Genomic DNA, 24,482 nt, shown 5'->3' with positions numbered 1-24,482 from the left:
AGGAGAGCTCTGGAGCTTCTCCCTCTGCAATCAGGAGAGCTCAGGAGCCTCTCCCTCTGCACTCAGCTCTGGAGCTTCTCCCTCTGCACTCAGCTCTGGAGCCTCTCCCTCTGTACTCAAGAGAGCTCAGGAGCTTCTCCCTCTGCACTCAGGAGAGCTCTGGAGCCTCTCCCTCTGCACTCAGCTCTGGAGCTTCTTTCTCTGCACTCAGCTCTGGAGCCTCTCCCTCTGTACTCACTTGTTCTGCATCATGTTCATGATCACCCAGTCGAAGGGGTAGACGTTCTTCCCAATCAGGTTCTTGAACATGATGAATGTCTCCATCAGGAAATCCTAAAAGAAGAGAGAATATTTGGAGAAAATGGGACCAAGGAACTCCAAGGGGTGGTGGCAGTTATTGATGACTGCACCCCAAAGGGGTCTTTGTGCTCTGCTTCCTCAAAAAGCTGTTTTTCATAAAAAGCACACCTGAATCCTACTCCAGTACATTTATACATGATGCCCATAAATCCTACAATAATTCTATTTCGGAAATTATAAAAACAGTAATCCCACATTTAAGCAATGGGATTCATCAAGGGGATCAATCATGGGATTCATCAAGGTCAGGCACTGGCTCACCAATTATCCAAAAGGAGTTTTTACTGGAAAAAACATTTTTTCCCCATGCTATGGACAAAACCTCCTAGTTCCTTTGTGTATGGCAACCCACCTGTCATGACACGCTCTTGGGAAGTTGATAAAAGCACATTGGTTCATGGAAAGAGGAAAAAAAATCAAAACTAAATATTTATTTAACTCTTAGGATTGCACTAAAATACTCCCTGAAGTCAGACTAGGAATAATCCCTCCCTTCATGGATATTCTCCAGAAATTGAGATTATTTAGGTGTTAAAATAAAAACATCTTCCAGCTCAAATCATCACCTCCACCTGGGGCAGAAGACAAAAATGGTTTGGACATCCCAAAACTGGGAGGGATCCTCCCTAAAGGGAGCAGCAGGAATTGCTTCTGTAAGTGAAAAGCTGCCCAAGAACAAGTTAATTTAACAGCATAAACCAATTTATTTCCACACACCTATAAACACACAGTTCTTTGGACCAGAAACTTTGTGTACTTTACAATGTAAATCATCTCCTACTATTTGGGAATCTGTAATTGCTATCTAACAATTTCAGTAATATCAAATGCTGTGAGAAAGATAAAGGGGAAAAGAGAACTTCATGCAGAAAGTCCTTGATCCACTTCACACAGAGATAAAAATGAACTTTCATTCCAAGGTTAGAATATCTTCCCTTTGATACAGTTTCTCAGCAATGGTATTTATCTGGTCTATCTTTAAAATGTCAAATGCCTACAAAAAAAATCCCCAATATGTTCCATCAACTGGACTTTTAACTAAGACTGGTTTCTGTGTAACCTTTTCAGTGAGAAACCAATCTGAAGTCCTTGCTCTCATCAGTCTTTCTTCAGCTCTGAGAGCCAGGATCTTCAGCAGATTTATCTTTTAATCCACTGCTCTGTTCAAATGTTTTCCTGGCTCAGAAATTCCCCATCAGTGGATGCAGGGAGCTGCAGGGACCCTGAGGACGCAGCTTGGAGATCAAGAACCCCAGAATCCCAGACTGGTTTGGGTGGGGATGGACCTTAAAGCCCATCTCATTCCACACCTCCCACTGTCCCAGGTGCTCCCAGCCCCAGTGTCCAGCCTGGCCTTGGGCACTGCCAGGGATCCAGGGGCAGCCCCAGCTGCTCTGGCAATTCCATCCCAGCCCCTGCCCACCCTGCCAGGGAACAATTCCCAATTCCCAGTGTCCCATCCAGCCCTGCCCTCTGGCACTGGGAGCCATTCCCTGGCTCCTGTCCCTCCATCCTTGTCCCCAGTCCCTCTCCAGCTCTCCTGGAGCCCCTTCAGGCCCTGGAAGGGGCTCTGAGCTCTCCCTGGAGCTGCTCCTCTCCAGGCTGGTCCTTCTTGATCCCCATTTTTCTGCTGGAGGTTCTCACTTCCCAAATATTGCTGCAAAAGCACTTTGTGCAAACATCCCTCCTGGATTCAGGGAAAATGAGCTCACATGGGTTTGTATGATTTAAATCAACTCAGCTGATTTTGACCAGCTGACAGCTGCTCTGGGCACCCTGTGCCAGGGCCTGCCCACCCTCACAGCCAGCAATTCCTTCCCAATCTCCCATCCATCCCTGCCCCCTGGCAGTGGGAAGCCATCCCCTGTGTCCTGTCCCTCCAGGCCCTGGTGAATATTGTCTCTCCATGTTTGTTCTTTCACAAAGCAATGTGAAATTTCCCCTCTCTGGAGTCATCCCAGACCCACTTGGGCCCTGCCCTGGCAGGGGTTGGACTGGGTGGTTTCCAGAGGTCCCTTCCAACCCCAGCTATTCTGGGATTCTGGGAACTTCCAGGGTACTGGGTTCCACCATGTGCAGAATGCTCCTGGTGAACGAGCTCCTCTGTCATTTTATCACACAACATCAGCAAGGATCACAGAATCCCAGAATTCTGAAGTGGGAAAAGAAAAGAGCCCCAGGACCACCAAATCCAACCTCTGACCATGCCCAGTGAACCAGATCCTGCTGCTCTGACATGGATGGACAACAAGTCTGGAGCTGTTCCTGGTTCAGATGTGACCACTGCCACCACTCACCCACCCCACAGCCTCTCCTCCAGCTCAGGAGAATCTGCCTTCATTTAAGAGCTCAACCTGCAGATTGCCTGCTTGTTTTTTCTGTGTTTTGGTGACAGAATTCCATTGATGATGATTTGGTTCCTTCCTGAGCCTGGGGGTTCTGACCTACTTTGCTGATTCAGCTCTGCATTTCCATCCCCTGATATTTACATTTTAATAACCCCACGCTCACCCAGGTACTTTAAATAATGCTCTGTAACAACTGAGCTAATTATTGATCAAATAAAAGGCTCCTGATGCTCACCTGGGGTTTATGTATTCATAATATTGCTCTTTTTCCCATTTTATGATTCTCATAGAAAAGAAAATGGTTTGGATGAATTAACCTCATTTTATGAGGAAAACTCAGGGTTTTTGAGGGGCTGGGAAGAGAGGGGAGCCACCAGGACAAGAAAAATCTACTTATTTTCAGAGTAACTGGAAGCAGGACAAATATTTCTGAACATAAAAACCCGTACTAAAGGAGGAAGGGTTACAACTCCTGCTCTCTCTCCAACTACAAATACAAATCCTGTTTAATAGGAAATAGAATTCACAGCAGGTAAGACCCCTAAAAAATCCCCATCCACTGATGGAAAGGAAGCAGCCTGGGCTCAGCCTGAGATTCTCCACATGGCAGAACATTAACAGGCATCTTTTGTCAACTAAACCACATGTGTCTCAAATAAAAATATTTTTTACCAAGTAAAAAGAGGAAAAAAAAATCAGTTAGTCCCAGAAATAACCTCCCTGATCTCAGATAATATTTCATCTCAGGATGACAGCAGAATCACAGATTTTGATTTTACAGAATCACAGCAGAGTCTGGACTGGAAGGGATCTTAAAGCAAGAAATTCCTCTTTGAACAGACATTCCTTAATAAATCTAAACTCTCTATTCTGCAGAGAGGTAAAGGACTGGTTTTATTGCACTCCACCTCATCTTTTTGAAGACTTTTGAGGCCAAATATGACCATTATAATAATCTAAACCTGCCACCTACATAACACAGACCATAAAGTTTCCTCCAGCACTTCCAGCCCTGAGCTTCCAACTCCTGCTTGAGCAAGAGCAGAGGCTGAAGGAAGATTTAAGGGTCTCCAGTGGTGAAAAAGAAACCACAGCTTAAGTTTTCCCTTTTTCTTGCCTTTTTTTTTTAAGAAAAAGCTTTTCATTGCTGCCTGGCTGAATTTAGTCCCAGTTCTAAATCACTGCTTTGTGATTAAACTGAATCCTCTGCAACAGGAGGTGCAGTTGTCACCTCCAGCTCTGGGTTTAAAAGCCAAGACTCCTGGATTTCAGTTCTACTGGCTGAGTCAAATGAGAGTGGCACAAAAAATTCCTGGGTTAAAGAAGTGGAAAAATCACAGAAAAACAAAGAGAAAGAAAATTTAGTTTACTCCTTGTAGTTTCCTTTACTCACAGGGTTAACAATGCTCTGCCAATAAACCTCCACACCTTAATGAATATTATTTAAAATCAGCTCTGAGCTTTAGAGATGCAGGTGCAAAAAGAGGCTGAGAAATGGAACAGGGCAAAGAGCTCAAACCTTGCCCAACGCAGGCAGAAAGAAGAATTACACAAATTCAAGACAAACTGGGAAGTCCAAACATTAAAATTATACAAAAGAAAGATCCTGACTTGCTTTTTCTCTCTTCCCTCTGTTATATCCACTCTTTTCAGCCCTTTATCTGCATTTAGTTTGGGAATGCTCTGCTGTCAGTGCCCGTCCATGTAAACGCTCCAAGATCCCAAAGGAGCCCTTCCCATGCAGTGATCCTATTTCCAGCAATTGCAGTTGGACTTTGCCTTCCCCCTCTAAAAACAGCAGCTCTGAGCTTTAGAGATGCTAGAGCAGGTGCAAAAAGAGGCTGAAAACTGGAACAGGGCAAAGAGCTCAAACCTTGCCCAACGCAGGCAGAAAGAAGAAGAGAAACTCAGGACAAACTGGGAAGTCCAAAGACTAAAATTACACAAAGGAAAGGTCCTGGCATTGTTCTGGTGGGGCTGGAGGAAGAAGAGAAGCTGAGGAAGGATCCAAGCCCAGCTGGGAGCTGCCTGGGCACCCCAGGGTGGCAGAGGGGATGGGTGGTCACTGCCTGCTGGAGCTCAGCCAGGGAGGTGGGTGTCCCCTGCCAGCCCTGCCTGGCCATATGGCAGTGGCACTTTCAGGTTATTACAGAGTTATCTCCTCAGCTATAAACTCCCTTCTATTGTGCTTTAATTAACTTGGGTTGTTGCCTTAGCCAGGCTACCCAATGACTCTGAGAAGACAAATTGCAATTATTATTGCTTATTTAACAACTAAGGGCATCTTTAAGGTTAAAGTGTTTTGCATAAAAGGGAAAAGGGAAAGTGAGCAGATCTCTAAGTAAAAGCTCCTTCAAGAAACAAAATCAGGACATCTGGAAGATTTAACACTGAAAGTTCCTTTCCTAAGAAAGCCTTTTCTATATTCTTTTTCTTCTTTCCTTACCAGATTTTAGTAATGTCTCATCACTACTATTTTTACTGCTTTCTTTTAATTGCCTCCAATCCACTGTCTCATGTTTTAAAATACTGAACAGCTCCAGCTGTACTCCTGTGCATGTCACAATGCCTAAATAATTATTTTCTATTAAATCTGTAATGCCAAACACATTTTGTTCACATCTCACAAGTGCATTTAATGACCAGTAACAGGAAAAAAAAACCCCAAAACAAGCTGAGCCATCTTATGAAGAGATAAAACAAATGAAACTCACCACAACATCCGACCTCATCTTGCCAAAAGTCTTGATTAAATGAGCATAGTGGTAATCCTCCATTTGCCTCAGGATGGCTGTCATGCAGGCCACAAAACTCCCCTGGCAAAAAGCAAAGGAAAGGAATCCATTATTTAGGATAATGCAACATAATACTGGCTAGCAAAACATAAAATTGCTAGAGAGAACCACAGAATGCAGTGGAGATAATTCTATCATTAAAATTCATTAATGCATATGCAAAATTCTGTCAAGGAAACAAAAAAAAAACCCATCTCAAAAAGTTTCCAGTTTCCAATTTCATGGGTTTATCACCGAAGCTTTTGCGACATATTCTTCATCTAAAAATTGCTCAGACATTAAAGTGTCTGCAAGGTAATAAACAGCACTCCTAAAAATATCACACAATATCAGCATTTGCATTTGGAAAGTCAATATTCTGCTCAAGGAAGAAATCTTTTCAAAATTATCATATTGAGCGTTGAGCTAAAGCAACCCCAAGTTTTCATTTCACTGTGTGGTATTTCCAGATACAGCGATGCTTAAAAAAAACACCACCAAAATCCAGTGAATTCCATCAAACCAGAAGAGCAGCACCATCCAGATCTCTCTAAAAACACAGAAAGAGTAAAAAATGACTAAAAGAAAGTTTAGTTTTTCCTTGTGGTGGGTGAAAGTGCTGTAGTAACAATCCAATCCTTTCCCAAGGCTCCTAGATGTAGTAAAATCCATAAATGGGAGCTTCTTGTGCAATCCCCCTCTCTGCCTATCTGCTGAAAGCCTGCTAATGATGTCCACATCTTTTCTGGTCTTAATGCCGGAGGAAAAACATTAAAAATTGGTAAAAACCCCATCAGAATGACTTAGAAAATAAGTGATTCTTTCTGTGGTTTGATAGAATTGCAAATCCCCCTTTCTGTGCTGTTTTCCAGGTTATTCCATGCCACAGCCCAGAAGAACACTCAGGAATTTTCTCTTCATAAAGGCACAGAGCCCTTATTGTTACCTTTAAGTTCAGCATTAATTTCAATTTAAATTCTTTATTTCCACATCAATCCAAGTAATTGAGACTAAACCTGAAATGACACCAGGTCACCTGCATGTGCTCTGAGCCCTCTTATTTACAGAATTTACAGGTTAACCTTGAATTCCACCTATCAGCACTCCTGGAATTTGCTTTTCTCCTGCAATGGAACTGAGATCTAAACCCCTACAGGACTGATTTTTTCCATGTGGGAATATTGGATTTTCCAGAGGATGCCAAGCTACTTGATGGGAGCTCTGTGGCACCTGCAAACTCCATGAATATGGAAGGGAAGTCCACCTGAGCTGCTGTTCTGGGACATCAAAAGAACTTTCTAACAAGAACAGAATCTGGGGCTCTACAAAGACAATGCTTCCTACTATGAAATGGAAATAAGACAGGACCATCTCAGAAACCCAAACATTAATTGTCAAATCAGTGCCTAACGAGCTCCTGGCACAGCAAACACTTGGTTTGATAGGAGCCAATAGGAGAGTTGGTTAAAAACCTGGAATGGCTGCTGGAGTTAAAAATAAATACAAGAAGCAAATAGAAATGGAACACAAACAGGAGGGGATTCTGTAGTGCTGTAAGTTTTAGTTAGAATGACAGAAACTTGTTCAAGTTTGTAGTTTCAGCTCAGGCTGAGCCCCCAAAGTGTTACTGAGCAGGTTGGGTGATGGTCTTTCAGCAGTTATCAACACTTCTTCCCGTTTCCCTGCATAAAAATAATGATTCATGCTCATCTTGGTGTTTATCTTGGTGAGAAAAACCCTTCCTTTGATACAGAATTGTTCCTTGAAGCCAGCATTGCATCACACACACACATCCCTGCTCCAACACTGATCCGCTGATCCCCACCTGCAAACCACTGTTCAAGGCCCTGCTGAAAGGAAAATCTATTTAATATTAGGAGGAAAGTACAACTACCAGTCATCATTTCCTTTGTGAGGTATCACTTGCAGCCAGCACACTCTTAATTACAATGCTAATAAAGGTTTGTAATTATTTAGAGGTAATATTTGTACTCTAGGTGTTTTTAATATGCTCTAACTAGTTAGCAATAGCTAACAACATGATTAATTTTAATCTTAAGTTGATTTTTAATCTTTAGTTGTATTTGGAGATCATGGTCATCATCTACAGACCAGCACTGGAAGCAATATATAGAAAAAAGGTACCTAATTCTCTAAAAAATCAATTTCAATTTGAGCCATAGGAATAATTGCAAAGCTGTGTTTACCCAGGCAGTCCTGCAAGGGGTTTCCATTGTGCTAGGCATTTCTCAGCTATTTATTCACTGAAATAGTGGCAGGCTTTACCCTGGAACTCTCTCCCTGTTGCAAAGCTCAGAAATGAGCTGGTCACACAGAGAGGAAGATCATTAAAGAATATCCACTAGAGAAGCATTTTGCAAGCAGATTGCTGCAATTCCTGCCTCTCCTGGATTGTTTCTTCCCAAACCAGGGCCACTGAGGGTCCCCCTGGGCCAGCAGGGTTGGGAAGTGCCTGGTGGGAAAGGACCTGGGGGTGCTGAGGGGTTGGAATGAGTCCAGATGTGCCCAGGTGTGCCCGAGGCCACTGGCACCTGAATTGGAGCAGGATTTGTGTGAGCACAGGCAGCAGGAACTGCCCCCTGTCCCTGATTCCTGAAGCTTTTCCCAGGAGCATCACACCAGGAAGGGCAGGAGAAAGACTCAAAACAAAGCAGACTCCTCCCCTAAGGCACAGAAATTTCTCTCTGTGTATAACAGTGTCCCCTGTGCTAGCACTGCTGAGGGACCTCCAACCCTGGGGACAGTTTGGATTCTGCAGGACAAGAGGGACATGGAGGGGCTGGAGGGTGTCCAGGGAAGGGAACAGAGCTGAGAAGGGACAGGAGAATCCCTGAGGAGCTGGGAAGGGGCTGCAGAATCCCTGAGGGAGCCGGGCAGGGGCTGCAGAATCCCTGAGGGAGCCGGGCAGGGGCTGGAGAATCCCTGAGGGAGCTGGGAAAGGCCTGGAGAATCCCTGAGGGAGCTGGGCAGGGCCTGCAGAATCCCTGAGGGAGCTGGGCAGGGGCTGCAGAATCCCTGAGGGAGCCGGGAAGGGGCTGCAGAATCCCTGAGGAGCTGGGCAGGGGCTGCAGAATCCCTGAGGGAGCTGGGCAGGGGCTGCAGAATCCCTGAGGAGCCGGGCAGGGGCTGCAGAATCCCTGAGGGAACTGGGCAGGGGCTGCAGAATCCCTGAGGAGCCGGGCAGGGGCTCAGCCTGGAGCAAAGGAGGCTCAGGGGCCCTTGTGGCTCTGCACAGCTCCTGCCAGGAGGGCACAGCCGGGGGGGTCGGGCTCTGCTCCAGGGCACAGGGACAGGAGCAGAGGGAACGGCCTCAGGCTGGGCCAGGGCAGCTCAGGGTGGGTATTTGGGAACAATTTCCTCATGGAAAGGTTTGTCCAGGCCTGGCACAGCTGCCCAGGGCAGTGCTGGAGTCCCCATCCCTGGAGAGATTTAAAATCCATGTGCAGGTGGCACCTGGGGCCATGGGGCAGTGCTGGCCTTGGCAGTGCTGGGTGAGGTTAGGTTAGGGTTCGGTGCAAGGTTGGACTCAATGATCTCAGAGAGGTTTTCCAGCCTTGATGATTCCATGATTTTCTTCTATGCTTGAAGTATTCTCAAAGCAAAGTCACAGGATCCAGGATATCTGCCCAAAGGGAAGCCACATCCAGCTCCCAAGCAGGATGAGTGAAAATTCTGCTCCATTAAAAGAAAACAAACCTAAACCCAACACCAAAGCATCTCTTTCTTTTTTTTTTTTTTAATTCATGATTATTTAGAAACACATTTTATATCTAAAAAAAATGAATATGCTATTCCAAACTGTGAAATTACTTCTGATTTCTCAAAAATTCAGTTCTGAGGGAAAACTTGAAGAGGCACAGGAATGCTCAAAAATTACTTCTTTTCCTAAATCGCCTTTAAAATAAAACATTCAGTGTTCAAATGGCTCTTGAACAGGAACAAGAAGGGAAATTTTAGTTTTAAATAATCCCCACAAGTAATATATTAACACTGAGAAATTCCAGGATGAGAAGAGAATTCCCTGCAGGAGAAACCACATATGCCAACACCTGTCTCCCTCAGGGATAAAAGATCCTGTTTTAAACAGGCTTGTCCATTTTCTCCCAGTGAAATATTTAAATTGAATATTAAGCTCTTTATGTATAGTGAGAAAATATAGAGAAATCAAACCTACACTCAGCTAAGTGATATCTTACTGAAATGTCCCTGTTACCATGGTCAGAAATAGATGAAAAAGTCTAAGTTTCATTTATTTTTTCCATTAAATTTTCCTTATGTGGCCTTAAAAGACTACACAGCTAAATAAATAAATGGATGAATGTATAATAAAAAAAAAAACTCAAACAAAATCCCTTGAATTAATTCACTACATTTTGGCTTTCAGAACATTTCCACAGAATTTGTTGGAAAGGATTTAAGTCCCTCACAAAGAGAAAACGAATGAAGTTTTCTCTCTGCTTATAACTTGTATTCTCTCTACATTAGCAACAAATAAAGAACTAAAAATCAATTTTTATCAATTCTAGAAGCCACTCATTAAATTGTCACCACTTACGGACTCACAAGATAAAAACCCAACTTGAAAATGTCCCAAATTTCATTTTTTTGCCCCAATGTGAAAATGTAAAATCCAATTTGTCTGCAGACAAGTTTGCTCACTTCAATAATAGTTTGTTATGTAATTTATAGTATAATGGTATTACAAAACCCAGCATGAATAAGGCAGAGGACCTTCCATCATTTCTTCTCTTCAAGAATATTTTATATGATAAAATAGATAAAGATATGGATGAAAGTTTCAGCTTCCAGGGCATCCTGAAAGGAGTTTGATTCCTGAAGCTTTTCCCAGGAGCATCACACCAGGAAGGGCAGGAGGAAGACCCAAAACAAAGCAGAATCCCCCCTAAGGCAAAGGAATTTCTCTCTATGTATAACAATTCATACATGTATTTCTCACACTATTAAAACCAACATTTCTTTTCTCATAATAGAAAACCCGCAGTAAATTCAGCAGCACCTTCAGAGACAAAATTATTTCCTGGCTACAGCAGCAGGATAAAAACAAGTGCAAAACATTCCCATTTATCACATTTTTTACTGAACACACAGAATATTCCATTTCCTCAGGCCAAACCCTGCCTCTTGAACAAGAGAATAGAACATGTGAGCCTTTTTCCTTGCAGGAACAGAAGTTCACACCTGCAACAGTGGCAGTGATAAATATCTGGGCAGTCTCCTGCTGCCACAAACATTCATTTGAAGCATCTTTTTGCCAATCAAGATGCAGTAAGGTATTTTCAGTGACAAACTTTGCTTCCAGAGCTCCTGGAAAAGATGTGAAACCTCCTTTACCTGATGTGACTTAAGGAGTTCAGAGCCTCCCCAAGCAGCAAAACCGATTTTAGGTCAAGCCAGGGAAGTCCATGCAGAATGCAGAGCTCTGACATGGGAGTTTAGAGGTGAAAATGAGTTTGTTTAGTCTTCAAACCTTGTTTTACCTCAAGAAGTGCTTTACAGATCCTGATTTGATCTTTGACAATTCCATCTCAATCAACAGAAAACTTGTTTTAAAAGGAAAACTTTTCCAGCACTGAGTCCCTGCAGGAGTGGATGCAGGGAAAGCCCTTTGGGAAGGAAAGCAAAGCAAAGGGGTTTTCACAGAGATCACAACCAGAACCCAGCCCTGACTGTGGCCCTGGCATCTGAAGGAGCTGACAAGAAAGATGGAGAGGGAATATTGACACAGGGAATGGCTCCCGCTGCCAGAGGGCAGGGATGGATGGGAGATTGGGAATTGGGAATTGTTCCCTGGCAGGGTGGGCAGAGGCTGGGATGGAATTCCCAGAGAAGCCTCTGGATCCCTGGAACTGTCCAAGGCCAGGCTGGACACTGGGGCTGGGAGCAGCTGGGACAGTGGGAAGTGGGATGGGATGGGATGGGATGCCATGGGATGCCATGGGATGCCATGGGATGCCATGGGATGGGATGCCATGGGATGCCATGGGATGGGATGCCATGGGATGCCATGCAATGGGCTTTGAGGTTTTTCCAAACCATTCCATGATTCTGTGATTCTAAGATCGCAGCAGCTCCACTGAAATTCACTTTGCACAAGGTTTATTTGTTAGGAAGTTGATGGCAACACAGTGGGAATAGACAAAAAAAAGTTCCCTGATTCAAAAGTGCTTTGCACCAACTTCTGTAAAAAGCAGGCAAAAAAAATTAATGAGATGTTTTAGCAACACCATTTATCATGTTTCTAAGGCTCTTTTGCAAAAAAAAAAAAGTCCATTTTAACAAAAAAATGTTTCTCTTTTAAAAGCTCCATGCAGTGTCAGTATTGAACAGTGCCCTTCAATGGAACCCACAGTGCTCAGGAGTTCTCAAGGTCAGTACATTTATTTCTGGTTTTCTAAATGCATTTGCCTTTCCTCATGTTTTTTTTTCCTCCCTCTGCTACACTAAACATTATTTCACTGAAAATCTACAGAACTGCCCTCAATAAATCTGTTTCAGGTATCTTGGTTTACACATCTATTAATGCCCATAATAAAATTATAAATGCAGTCATAAAATACAGAAAACAACTGAATTTATGGGAATGGCCAGTACTCAAACACTAAAAAATAAAAAGGAAAACCCATAAAAAATGTTTTAAAGTAATTTTGCAAAAATGCAGGACTGAATATGGGAATATAACCCTGGTGCCAGTGCCTCACCACCCTCACAGGGAAGAATTTCTCCCTAATATCCAATCTAAATCTCCCCTCCTTCATCTTAAAGCCATTCCCTGCTTTCCTGTCACTCCATGCCCCTGTAGATATTTCCTTCAAAAAATCATTGAGTAGGAACAATAAAACCAAACCTATTACAAAGAGAAACCCTATTTTATTTATCAAACACAATTAATGTTGGAAGCCATGTAAAAAACTTTGATACAGACCAGGAAAAAGAATTAAAGAAAAAGATAAACCTAAAAAGGATATTATAATTGGAGACAAGTGGCAGTAATTGGGTTAGCCCACAGATATTTGGGATGGTGTCTCTGCAGCACTGAGGTACCACTATGACAAACGATGGGAACAAGAGGAAGAGAAATGATCTTTTAAATGATAATCTTCACACCAGACAGGTGATGCTGCCAGATGAATACACTCCTAAAAGCAACAGCCATTTTGAAGACAAATGATCCCACTTTTGGTGCTTCTCATCCTCCTGTTTTAATGTAAATTATTTAGCAACTGCTTTATTGAGGGGCTCAGCGAGCATGAGAGATAAGAAATGTGTGCAATCCAAATTTAATTGATGAAACCACGCAGTTCACAGATCCCTGGATTAAAAAGCTCCTTGCAGGAGGAGGTCTCTTTGGGGAAGCTTTTGCATTTTGTAATTAATTCCTACCTTTGGTTCACTCAGCACATCAACCATCACACCATACCCCGGGGGCTGTTCCCTTCCCAGGTTTTGGGACAGAACACAGAGGATATGGGAAGGTTTATGGGATGCAGGCTCTGATGTGGTGCTGTTCTCAGCTCTCTGAAGGTGACCCAGTCCTTGCAGACAGGAATTACTGCCAGGCTCTCATCAGTGGGGAAAATAAAGGCAGGGCTCTCTCCACATTTACATGATATCAAAATGAAATCCCCAGCACAGGCAATGTTCTCATTTCCTCCTCCCCAAAGAGCAGGAAAAGTGATGAAATCCACAAAGACTGAGAAGAGGCTGGTCCTTTGTTCTGACTTCTCTCACTTCAGCTCAATTTTCTGTGATATTTTATATTACAGCAGCAAATTAATGCTATTTACACAAATGCATGTATCAATAATGGTAAATAAGAGAAATACAATTGCCAGACAGGTCACATTTCAAGTGAGAATTTCTGTTCCAATATTGACAGATAAGAGGAGCTGAACAGATTAATACCCAATAGCAGCCAACAGGGGATTTCACAGGAGTGAAATTGCTCTTCTCTGCCTACAGGAATGTCCTCACCTTACCTGGCTCTTCCCTTGGAATTTGCCTCCCAAATCACTCCTTCCACCCCAGCCATGGGCAGGGACACCTTCACTATCCCAGGGGGCTCCCAGCCCTGTCCAGCCTGGCCTTGGGCACTGCCAGGGATCCAGGGGCAGCCACAGCTGCTCTGGCAATTCCATCCCAGCCCCTCCCCACCCTCACAGCCAGGAATTCCCAATTCCCAATCTCCCATCCAGCCCTGCCCTCTGGCACTGGGAGCCATTCCCTGGGTCCTGTCCCTCCATCCTTGTCCCCAGTCCCTCTGCAGCTCTCCTGGAGCCCCTTCAGGCCCTGCCAGGGGCTCTGAGCTCTGCCTGGAGCCTCTCCAGGTTGAACAGTCCCAATTCTCCCAGCCTGGCTCCAGAGCAGAGCACAGGAGTTTTATCCTTGTCCCACATGCAGAAGTTGTCTCTGCACAATTTTACTTTACCTGTAACTTCTGCAGGTTGTTCAATTTTATAAAATGTGTACAAGGTTTGCAAGGAGCAGAGGAAAATTTCCACAGCATTCCCCTTTTCCAACAGAGATTCATAAGCTCAGGTTTCTATCTTTTCCAGGAGCTGTTTGCAGGTGTTTGGAGAAGCAGCCATATCTGCATTTTACACCCTCTCAAGGAACACAGACCTGTTTAATACTTTGTGTTTAATTAAAGGGGGCAGTAAAGGCCGCATCTGCAGAACCTGAACACAAGAATATGTGGGCTGAGTCTCCAAGAATGACCCAATTCTTCCCTAACATTATTAAATTTGAATTTTGTTTCTTATTAAACTCCCAGCAACTCAGAAGACTTTGGGGGATTCTCTCAGACAACTCAGTGCTAAACAATGTGCAGTCTCCAGAAGAGCTTCAAAGGTGCCTCATGAAAAGAACATGAAATCAATCTCTAAGCTGCAATCTAAGCAAAAGGAGATGAACTTTTCTATTGTGGAAAAGTGAATTAATTAAACCCCTCTTTTATTATGATTTGGGACGATGACCAAAACGTTCAGCAGAATAAGCTCCAACAGGATGCTGCTGATAAAAGGCTCTTTATCCTGATCCTGCCTGAACTCAGCAGAAATCCAACCCCTACAGGACAAAAGGAGACCATCAACAAGGTAAAGGACAAACTGCCTGAAGTAAATGAACAGAGTGGACCCAGGAATTTCCTGTCACACACTAGATTTTTGCTTTTATATTGATTTTAAATCAATATCATGTTTGGAAGATAAGAAAAAAGCTGAATATGTTAAACACATCTCATTCCCTTCTCCATTCCATGGAAAAGCCAAGATCACAGAATCCCAGACTGGTTTGGGTTGGCAGTGATGCCTTAGGTTCAGCTTTTCTATTTTCCCATTCTGTGCTGCTTTAGTGTGTGGGTCTGGGCTCACATCAGGGCATGCTGAGCTCTGTGCACAGAGCAGGGAGACAAAACAATTCCTGCTCCAGCTGGGCACCAAGGACAAATGATCCAAATCTCAGCCCAGGAGCACAAACCCCGTGGGCTGGAGAGAGAAAAACAAGCAGGGTGGGACTGCAGGGGCTAAAGCTGGAATGGGACAATGAACTGCAAGGTGCAAATGGAGCAGAACTGATCCCAGGGACAGAGCCCGTGCCCGGCCGTGCATTTTGGGGCCATTTTGGTTCATCTTGGGTGCAGCCCTGGCTGGGCTCTGGTGCTGCCCAAGGTGGATCCATGGAGGAGATGCTTTGAATAAATCCCTGCTTTATTCTGGAGCTCTGTCCAGCCTCTGCTCTGGGTCAGACTGAACAAGGCATCAAAGGGGACCTAAATGCTCACCCCATCCCAGCTCTTCCATGGGCAGGGACACTTTCCACTGTCCCAGCTCCCTCCAAACCCTGTCCCACCTGGCCTTGGACACTTCCAGGGATCTCCTCCTGAAGGAAAGAATGGAATATTTGCTCAGGAAGCTCTGCTGCTTCCAGATGAAGCTAATTCAGGTTTCGCTGTTCTTGCAAGTCAACCAAAACCCACCTAGAATATTTTAGGAGAATAACTTATTTATTTTCTCACTAAACCAAAGGTGCAAAACATGTTTTGACAATTTTCCTCATGACAGCCAGCACACTCCATGTATTCCAGCAACAACAAAACATTTTGAAGTGCTGGTTTTCCACCACCAAAATAAATTCTGACCTATAATTGAATTTTATTTTCCTCCCCAACTTTGTTCTGGCAGAAATCAGAAGGGAAAGAAGTAAATTCCTCCCAAATAAGGAGTCGTTTATCACATTCTAACAACAACACTCCCACATTAACAACAGGATTAGAGATGGATCTTCAGCTCTGGAATTGCTTTCTCCTACCTACAGCCCCAGCATGTGGGCAACAAAAGCAACTTAAGTTGAGAGATGTTTTTTAATTACACATCCACACTTAAATGAGAACTAATCTCTCCTTGGAAAAAGCAATTAAATCCAAACCAAGATTAAAATCTTTGGTTTAAAACATGCCAAAGTGAAAATCAGCTCCTGGGCTGCAGGGGCAGGACAGGGAATGTTCCTGGGAAGGGGCTGGTTTGCTCCAAGAGCTCAGCTCACCCTTCCTACACCATTCCAAGAAAATGCAGGGATATCCCATGATCACATCACATCCTTTTTTTCCATATTTTTCCTCCCATCTGGGCAGAACCAACAGGACCAAGCAGAATCTCTTTTCCAGGCTCTGATATTCAGCTTCATGCCCAGACTCACCCAGGATTTCCCATCCCAGTCCTGGAGATCCAGGAATCTGTCCCAAGGGGAAGTAAAATCAAACCAGCAAAGGCAAATCTGCTTTAAGATGGATTCAAAATGTAACATAAATATTAAGAAAAAATTTAAAAATCTAAAATCAGTGCACAGGCTACTGCAAAACCTCAATGGAATTATAGGGATTGGAACTAAATTTTCTTTAAGGCCCCGCCCAGTTAATATCATAGAATTCAAATATTTCTGTATTTCTGAATGTTACAGTACTACTTTGATATACTAAAAATACAAACAAATGGAAAAAGAAAAATACCAAAACCCCCAATTATTCTCAGGGCCCATCTTTCAATCTCAAAACATGAGATTTTTTTTCTTTCTTTTGTAATTTCCATGCACTTAAAACCATCCTAACTAAATTTTTTGGGAGCATAACATTTGAAACCCCAGCAGAAAATCAACCAACCCTGAGTTATGGTAGAGCCTACAACACTCATCCCACTCTTGACATTTGGCAAAAATGGGATTTTTAACTTCTCTTGATATGGCTGAAAAATACTCATCATCTGTTGAGGAGGTAAATTTAAGCATTATTTTTAAAATGCTTTTAAAAATACCTCAGAAAAGCTACTTAATGCAAGACAAAATGTTTTTCAGAGCCAAGGAAACAGCTCTGATTAGGTTGTCCCTATAAGTGACTGTGAGGTATATGGACAATTACTGCATAAAGAGAGCACAAACATTACCCAAAGTCATTAACTGCTAGCAGGAATTAATATGTTTACAATTCAAGCCAAGTGATAAATATGAATATATAAAAGGCTAATATTCATTGCATCCCTGTGAATTATTAAAACTCTTTTTTTCCTTAGTAAATGCAAAAATTAACATGTACAAGCATTCTGCTTTTTCCAGTTACTGGGTTTTTTTCTAGGCAGGAATCTTATCCTTGTAACTTTTGCTAACACCTGAAATTTAAGAAAAATACATTAAAAAATAAAAGGCCAAACAACAAAAAAGATACTTTAAAGTTCAAATCTGTTTAACTAAAATTTTATGAAAAAATTTTATGAAAACCCCACAACATGAACTGCCTGTTAAATGAGCTCCTATGGAATATCAAGGCCAGGTTAGATGAGCTTTGGAGCTACCTGGGATCATGGAAGGTGGCCCTGCCCATGGAAGGGATGGGACTTGATGCTCCTTAAGGTTCCTCCAACCCAAACCATGATGGGATTTCACAGTGAGAAGAGCAAGGGGTTTGTCCTTTCTTCCCCCCAAGATTTGGTGTCCCTTGTCCCAGCCACCACAGACACCTGTGACATGATGTGTCAGCTTCCATGATGCCCCCACCCGTCCTTCTGTCAGCACCTTCAGTCCCCAGGAGCTCTCCCACAAGACATCAAGTCCCTCATTGGCTAATGAATTGCTGCAGATCTTATCTGTCACCTGGTAATCGATGTGAAATAACAAAATTATGCTTCCAAACAAAGCCTGATAGCTCATCCTTCCAGCCCATCATACTGAGGACAAGCTGAGCTCAGGTAAAGCCCTGGTGATGTTTCCTACCAGGCTTCAATGAAAGCTTTGATTTCCATCAGCTCCCAGAGAACTAAAACAATTCCATAAATAAATGGAGTCTCCACAGCTTGAGAGGGACATTATCAATGACAGGAGAAACGAGGAGAGCCACCAAAGTGACAGCCTGGAGAAGAGAAGGCTCCAAGGAGAACTCTTTGTGGCCTTTAATATTTAAACAGGGCTTGGAAGAAAGATGGAGAAAGACTTTTATCTTCCCACTGGCAGAGGGCAGAGTTAAATGGGATTTTGGGATGGAATTGTTCCCTGTGAGGGTGGCAGGCCCTGGCACAGGGTGCCCAGAGCAGCTGTGGCTGCCCCTGGATCCCTGGCAGTGCCCAAGGCCAGGCTGGAGCACCCTGGGATAATGGAAGGGTCCCTGCCCATGGCAGAGGGTGGAAGGGGATGAGCCTTGATGTCCCTTCAACCTAAACCACTCTGTCCCCAAAAGGCACAGCCTGGATGGATTCACATTTTCCTGAGGTTTCCAAACCCACAGCAGGGGGGATGAAAGGAGTGCACAGCTGCTGCTCACAAGTTTCACTCAGGTAGAGCCAGGAGGCAGCAGCTGAAGCCAACAGGAGATGAATTTCAAACAAATAAGAGATGGGACTTTTAATCCTGGCATTTCTTTTTCCCTCCCAGGGAGCGATGGGAGTTGAGCCATGGGGACAGGCAGCAAAGGCAGTTCCACAAGGGAATGCACAAAGCCAGGAGAAGGAAAGCTTGGAGACAAGGAGCAGCCTCCACCTCCCATCCAACCAACATTCCCATCCAGGCTGGGGCACAAGGCTGCTGGCAAGGGAAGGATGTGGGTACACTCCATTTATTAGGGCACTACTTTGAATTCCTAAAAGTAAATTGAGGGAGTGCCACATTATTATCAAATTATAACTTTGTTTCTGGGTTTTCAGAGATTTCATCCTTTTCCTCCCCAGCAGCCCTTCCAGTTGTTGGGCCTTTCTGTAATACTGATGGACACCCCTTGGATATAAAGCAGCTGCTAATTATGCTACTCAACCACTGCTAAGTATTAATATTTAAAGTCCTGAACTTGTTTAAAAATTGAAGAAAATCAAAATGTGGTGCTGCTTTGAATGGTTTTTAATTCAGTGTCCCCAAGCCATAAAGGACAGAGCCATTTTTCCTGCACTGTGTTTTGAAGAGCCACAGACCAAGGATTAGAAGGACTTCATGTGGCCTCTGCTGTCAACTGTAAACTCATTTAATGTCATTATCAGGTTTCCCATATTTTTCAGAACACAACTTATTGAAATATCTTGGGCTTTTAGGATTTCCAGACTTTTCAAAATAACTTCTGTTCCTTTCTAAAGGTAAAACTCAATCACAGACATTTTAATATATAAAAGAATTAGGTCTTTGCACAGTCAATGAGGAATTTAGCATATTCTTGTTTGCACAAGGCAAGTTTCTAGGTCATTTTATTTAGGAAAAAAAAATAAGTAAGGGAGGAGAAGCTCTTAATTGTGAGCATATGGCTAAATTTTAGGTGCCCATGATGCTGCAAACTGCCTCTTTATATCCCTTTTTTATTCACTGCCATCATATTTCCCTGCCATGTATCAAAGTTATTAAGAGCAATTTTATTTTGGCACCTGCTTGGGGATTTTAGAAACTACACTAAAGAGTTCATTTCTGAACATTATGGCCAAAATACTTAATTTTGGTTTAGAGCACCAATAGAAATGGTGAGTTTAATTCTATTTGCACTGTTCATTATTCCCTCTTCCATAATTTTGTAGGATTTTCATTTTTCATTTGTTTAACACATTTAATTTCATTTAATTTGGTTTTTTTCGGTTAAGCATTTTTCTGTCATGCATTAGGAGCAGGCTGCTCCCTGGGCTTCTAACTTGAAGGCAACATGCAAAAGCACATAAAAGTCTGTATTTTTATGCTATGTTCAAACTTTAAATGGTTCAATATTTCAAATGAGAAAACCTTCCTGAGGCTTTGGGAGTTTACATTACTTTATAACATCGAATGTTCTCCACTTTGACAGAAAAGTTGCATTAAATCCTCCATCTAATGAAATCAATGTTGTATAAATAATATATTATCCACCAAAGAGCAAATAGGAATCAGATGCAAGTATCCCATTATTTGTTGGATTTGCCTTTTTTCTGCCCATAACTTGAGTTTGAAGATGGAATTTATGCTCATCCCACATTTCATTAGGTGCTTAAATCTGAAACCATTTGTCCAAAGGCAATCAAAAGTACGACCAGATTTGTTGCTTTTTATTTTTAAGCAGGGCAGGATTTTTTTCCCTTTGCCATAAAGCAGTCAGAGAGAAAACTCTGGAATTTTGGAAGGTCATAAAATAAATGAGATAAAGCAAAATATTAACGAAGTTGGCAGAACGTTCCTTTAAAAACATTCCCCTACATTTCCAGTTCCTCAAGACGTCTTAACAAGGATGTAATTTCCCATTTGCTCTCAGTGAGCAAATCAAACAGGGTGATTTATTATTCAGATGGGCACAAAGGAATTCTGAAATGCAAAAAGAAGGGCTCTAAAAGCACAAGTCATCAGTAATGACGACAGCCTGAACTGCCTTTCAAATATGAACAAAATGCAGCCATTTAGGGGCTCATACATCACGCTCTCCCAGACCCTCATTTATTTCCCAACTGTACAGGCTGCATGAAAATGGAACCAGAATTTGGCATCTACTGAGAACATCTTTATCAGGGAAGTGATTCCACACCATGGGAGAGCATCTCAGAATCCCCACCCTTGGAAGAACAACCAAGGCTTCCCAATCACCACTTCAGTTCTCCTCCCAAAAACATCCACGTGCTGAAAAGAAACTTTTCTGAACTATAAACACAGTGAAAATACGAGAAAACTCCCACTCCTATCCCCAGAAAATTCAGATTTTCTTAATAAACATCTCCAGCAATTTGGGCTCCTGATGAGACAGCATTCCACTGGAACCCAGAATCTCAGCTTTAGCTGGTGAGACCTGCTGTTATATTTTTCTTCCAATGATCTGTACAATGGGAAATTGAGAGAGAGAGAATTAAATCCTGCTCATGCTTATCCCAACGAAGCGCAGAAATAACCATCAGAGCTAATGAGGTTACTCAGCATTTTTCTTCTTCGAGCAGAAAACCCACAAAGAGCAGTTCCCTCAATCAGCTGTTTAATATTTCAGCTGTGCACAGGTATTATGGGTATTAGACACATATTCTTAAATCCACTTTATCTTCAAAACGTTCCTTTAAGTAAAGAGATGTGGAATTAGCACTTTATGTATAAAGAACTGACATCAGCATAGGCTCAAATGAATTTTCCAAGCTCATGGAAAAGACTTGTTATGGAGCAAGACACCTCAGCAAATCTCCCAAATTTCTGCCAACTATGACTCCAAGAGACCTTTTCCCTCTGCATCACAGCCAGGCAGAAAATATCCTCCCCCAAAGCAAGGAGCACCTCCCAGGATTGGACTGCAGGGAGACCTGTTTGAAATTCCAGCCAAGTTTGCCTTCACCTCAGCTGGAGCAGAGGAGCATATTTAACATCCCTCCATTTCTGTTCCAATGGCAGGCTGGAGGAAATAAATAAATTAATTACCAATTTAGCCCAGAAAGCCAGGCAGTTATCATCTAAAGGCATGGAAATAATCCCCTAATTAATGGGAATGAAGGTTCAGCAATGTGAAAATACTTGGTTCTAGCAAAGACTGAGTGACAGCATTGGTCCCAAGTGACCACAGAAAGAAAAGGCACAACTTTGTCCACAGCTCTGCTTCAAATCACGTGAACTTCACCCTTTTTTCATCTCCAACACAGGTGGGAAGTTCTGCCATAAATTAGCCTGGTCCTATGGAATTCATATCCCTGGGAACCCAGCTCAGGCATGTAGTGTTGAGATTTAAATTATGCTTCCTACTATAATTTACTTAACATAGATCTGAAAATCCCACTGGTGCTGGTTTATCATCCTCCTTCCCCACACTGGTGGCCACCAAACACCTGGCAGGTAACTTGAGCTTTGGCTGCCACATGCTTTCCCCTGAGCTGCATCCAAGCCTTCCTCCACAAGAACTTCACAGACTGTTCCAGAAAATTACATTTTAGTGTTCCACTGTCGGACCTGTGTGTTCTGGAGGAGCATAATCCTCCAAAGCAGCTGCTCAGCAAAAAAATCTCCCCAGGCACAGCAATTCCTGGGGCAGTCCTTGAGCCAAAACCTGAGTGTGGGGAGGACAGGCCAGGCTGACCCTCCCACAGTCACCCAGATGTGTCCTCAGAAACTGAATACAAGAAAAAAAGTCATGCAAAACCTGAAGTCTGTAACACCAGGCTGTGTGTGCTGAATAATTCTGAATACACACACAGGTGCCTCCCTGAATTTATGATGCAATTAGCAGTGAGGGAGAAGGGCCCCTCACTGCACTCCTCCATAGAGAATGCCACTAAAAATCCATCCCACTGCTCTCCAACCCCTGCTTTTCCCACTGCCCAAGGCAGGACTTCCACCTGCACGTGTCACTGCAGCCCCAAGCAGGGCTCACTCCTCCCTGAGTGGAGAAAAAGCCAATCTGGGAAGGTAGGACACTCCATGAGAGGAAAATACATTTATAACTGAAAACAACTACAATTAGTTGTCTTTTTTCTCTTTGCACCCTCTCAGGTTGAAGCCCAACCCGTCTCCCCTCTCAAGCATCTCTTCAACACTACATTTCATTATGCAACAGTCATGCTCAGCATTTTTAAAGGCTAAAATATTGACAAATGGGCTGATGAAGCATTTCCAATTTCCCAGTGTATTTACTTCTATGTGCTGTTACAGTAACATGAAGCATGATAATCACAAAACACTTCGTTTTTCACAAACCCTGATTTAAAAAATCTCTGTATACACCAACGGTGTCAGCAGTTACACATGAATCTGGTCCACATCAGAAAGTACTTTTTAATTCCCTAAAAACCTCCACAAGATGCTGTACAGTTCATAAGTGGGGCATATGCATAATGCTGTGCAAGACTAATCAGCCTTGAGACAACAGCTTCTAAATATCATTATGGAGAAGACAAGAATGATGTTTAACTGCTGCTTCTGTCAGACAGATTCTCCTTTCAAGTCACTCAGGATATCAAGTTATAGTATTTCCTTCCAGTAATCATGGGCTGGATAAACTCACATTTTCAGCTTGTGAAAAAGCAGCAGCATCTCTACCACTGATCTGTTGGCTCTGAGGAAGTAGCCTGTGTTATTTCAGACGTGCTCACCCTACCATGTAATTTTACCCACGTCTGTATCCAGGCTGCAGCCAAAAACTACATTTATTTTTATAGAGAGAAATCCACAGAGGACCTGGAATACAGCAAGTCAGCACTGCTGGAAAGAAAAACAGAAAGAAAAAAAAAATAACAGCGGGGTGGCTGCTGTTGCATCAATAAGCAGCTCGATATTGAAGTTCTTTGGAAAAAAAAATTAAAATCTGATAAAATACCATGAGAGATGCTGAGTGTGACCCAAGCCGTGTCACAGTTCCTAGCCCGGGGCAGAGCAGCGGGTGATGTGGAGGGCACACCCTGGCACCCTCGTTCAGGGATCAGGAGCAGGGATAAGGAGCAGAGGGAAGAGGGCAGCGGCAGCACCTGCACAGGTACAGACAGGCAGAGCAGCGGAGCTGCCCTCTGCTGACTGCCTGCTCTGCTCTGCTCTGCTCTGCTGAACGCGGCTCCGATCCGCTCCTGCACAGCCTCACCGCGACTGCACCGCCCGGGCTCTCGGTGACTGCCTGCCCACGGATGGAGTCACACCGGGTGCCAGCCGGACCCAGGCGGGTCCCCTGTCCCGGCCCAGCCCCAGCCCGGGCTCTTGGCACCGCGGAGCCCCGGCCGCTGCGGCAGCACCGAGCGGCAGCGCCGCGCTGCAAGGGCTGCCCCAGCTGAACAACTCCAAACACACCCGGGACTGGAGCCAGGGCTGCTGCTGCACCGTGCCCGTGCACGGCCGGACTCACCCAGCGCCCAGCTCGGCTCGCCCTGCCTGCTGTGCTGTGGGGTCGTGCTGCAACACTTTGGGCTGCTCCAGCCCCTCTCATCTGCCGGTTCAAATCAGGGGTCGCTTCAGTAACCCCCAAAATCAATAATCCTCAAGGTGAAGGCAGTGCTGTGACAGAGAACTCCGTGGCCCACACCTGCTGGCACCTGGGCTAGGGGACTTTCCTGCTGGAAAGTATTTATTGAACAGCAAAACTCCTGGGAACCTCCGAATGAAGCACAGACCCAACGCTTCCCAACTCGGACCAATTCTCGTGCCTCTCATGCATTTTCTGTCTAGCACTCAGGTAAAATACACACGACCTATTTAACTTCTAAGGTTTTGCTTTTTTAAAGTGAAAAACATCATTGCTAAACCCTCTGTAAAGTGAGAGAAAAGGAGGAAAGATGTGATTCAAGTTTTACGCAGATGATCACGTTTATAAATCTCCTCTGCCAAACTGCTTCACTCCGAACTCGCGTCCATTTTATACAAGGCTTAAAAGCAAATGGGAGCAGCTACTCCTTTAGCACCTTAAACACTTTCCCTCCCAATAAAAGGCAGCCGTGTAGCTTTAACCCAGCGCTTCGCTGAAATTCCCAATGGATCAGCATCACCCACTCTGCGGCTGCTCCATCGCTCCCGTAGCGCGACTGGAAACCTGGGCTGCTCG

At 43.7% G+C, this 24,482-nt stretch overlaps 1 protein-coding gene across 2 annotated transcripts in view; it reads right to left on the bottom strand.

Moving 5' to 3' along the window:
• DOCK1 (dedicator of cytokinesis 1) overlaps positions 1–24,482 on the bottom strand; it is a 278,548-nt gene that overhangs the window by 116,694 nt on the left and 137,372 nt on the right. For both annotated transcript variants that reach the window (XM_036385303.2, XM_036385305.2), the window contains exons 28-29: positions 5,423–5,524; positions 239–333 (exon numbers count right to left, since the gene is read on the bottom strand). In XM_036385303.2, the coding sequence (XP_036241196.1) occupies positions 239–333; positions 5,423–5,524 (197 nt within the window). The remainder of the gene's footprint in view (positions 1–238; positions 334–5,422; positions 5,525–24,482) is intronic.

The sequence above is a fragment of the Molothrus ater genome, chromosome 8 (assembly GCF_012460135.2).
Source record: "Molothrus ater isolate BHLD 08-10-18 breed brown headed cowbird chromosome 8, BPBGC_Mater_1.1, whole genome shotgun sequence".
Taxonomy (NCBI): Eukaryota; Metazoa; Chordata; class Aves; order Passeriformes; family Icteridae; genus Molothrus; species Molothrus ater.
This window is presented reverse-complemented; position numbering and strand designations above follow the sequence as displayed.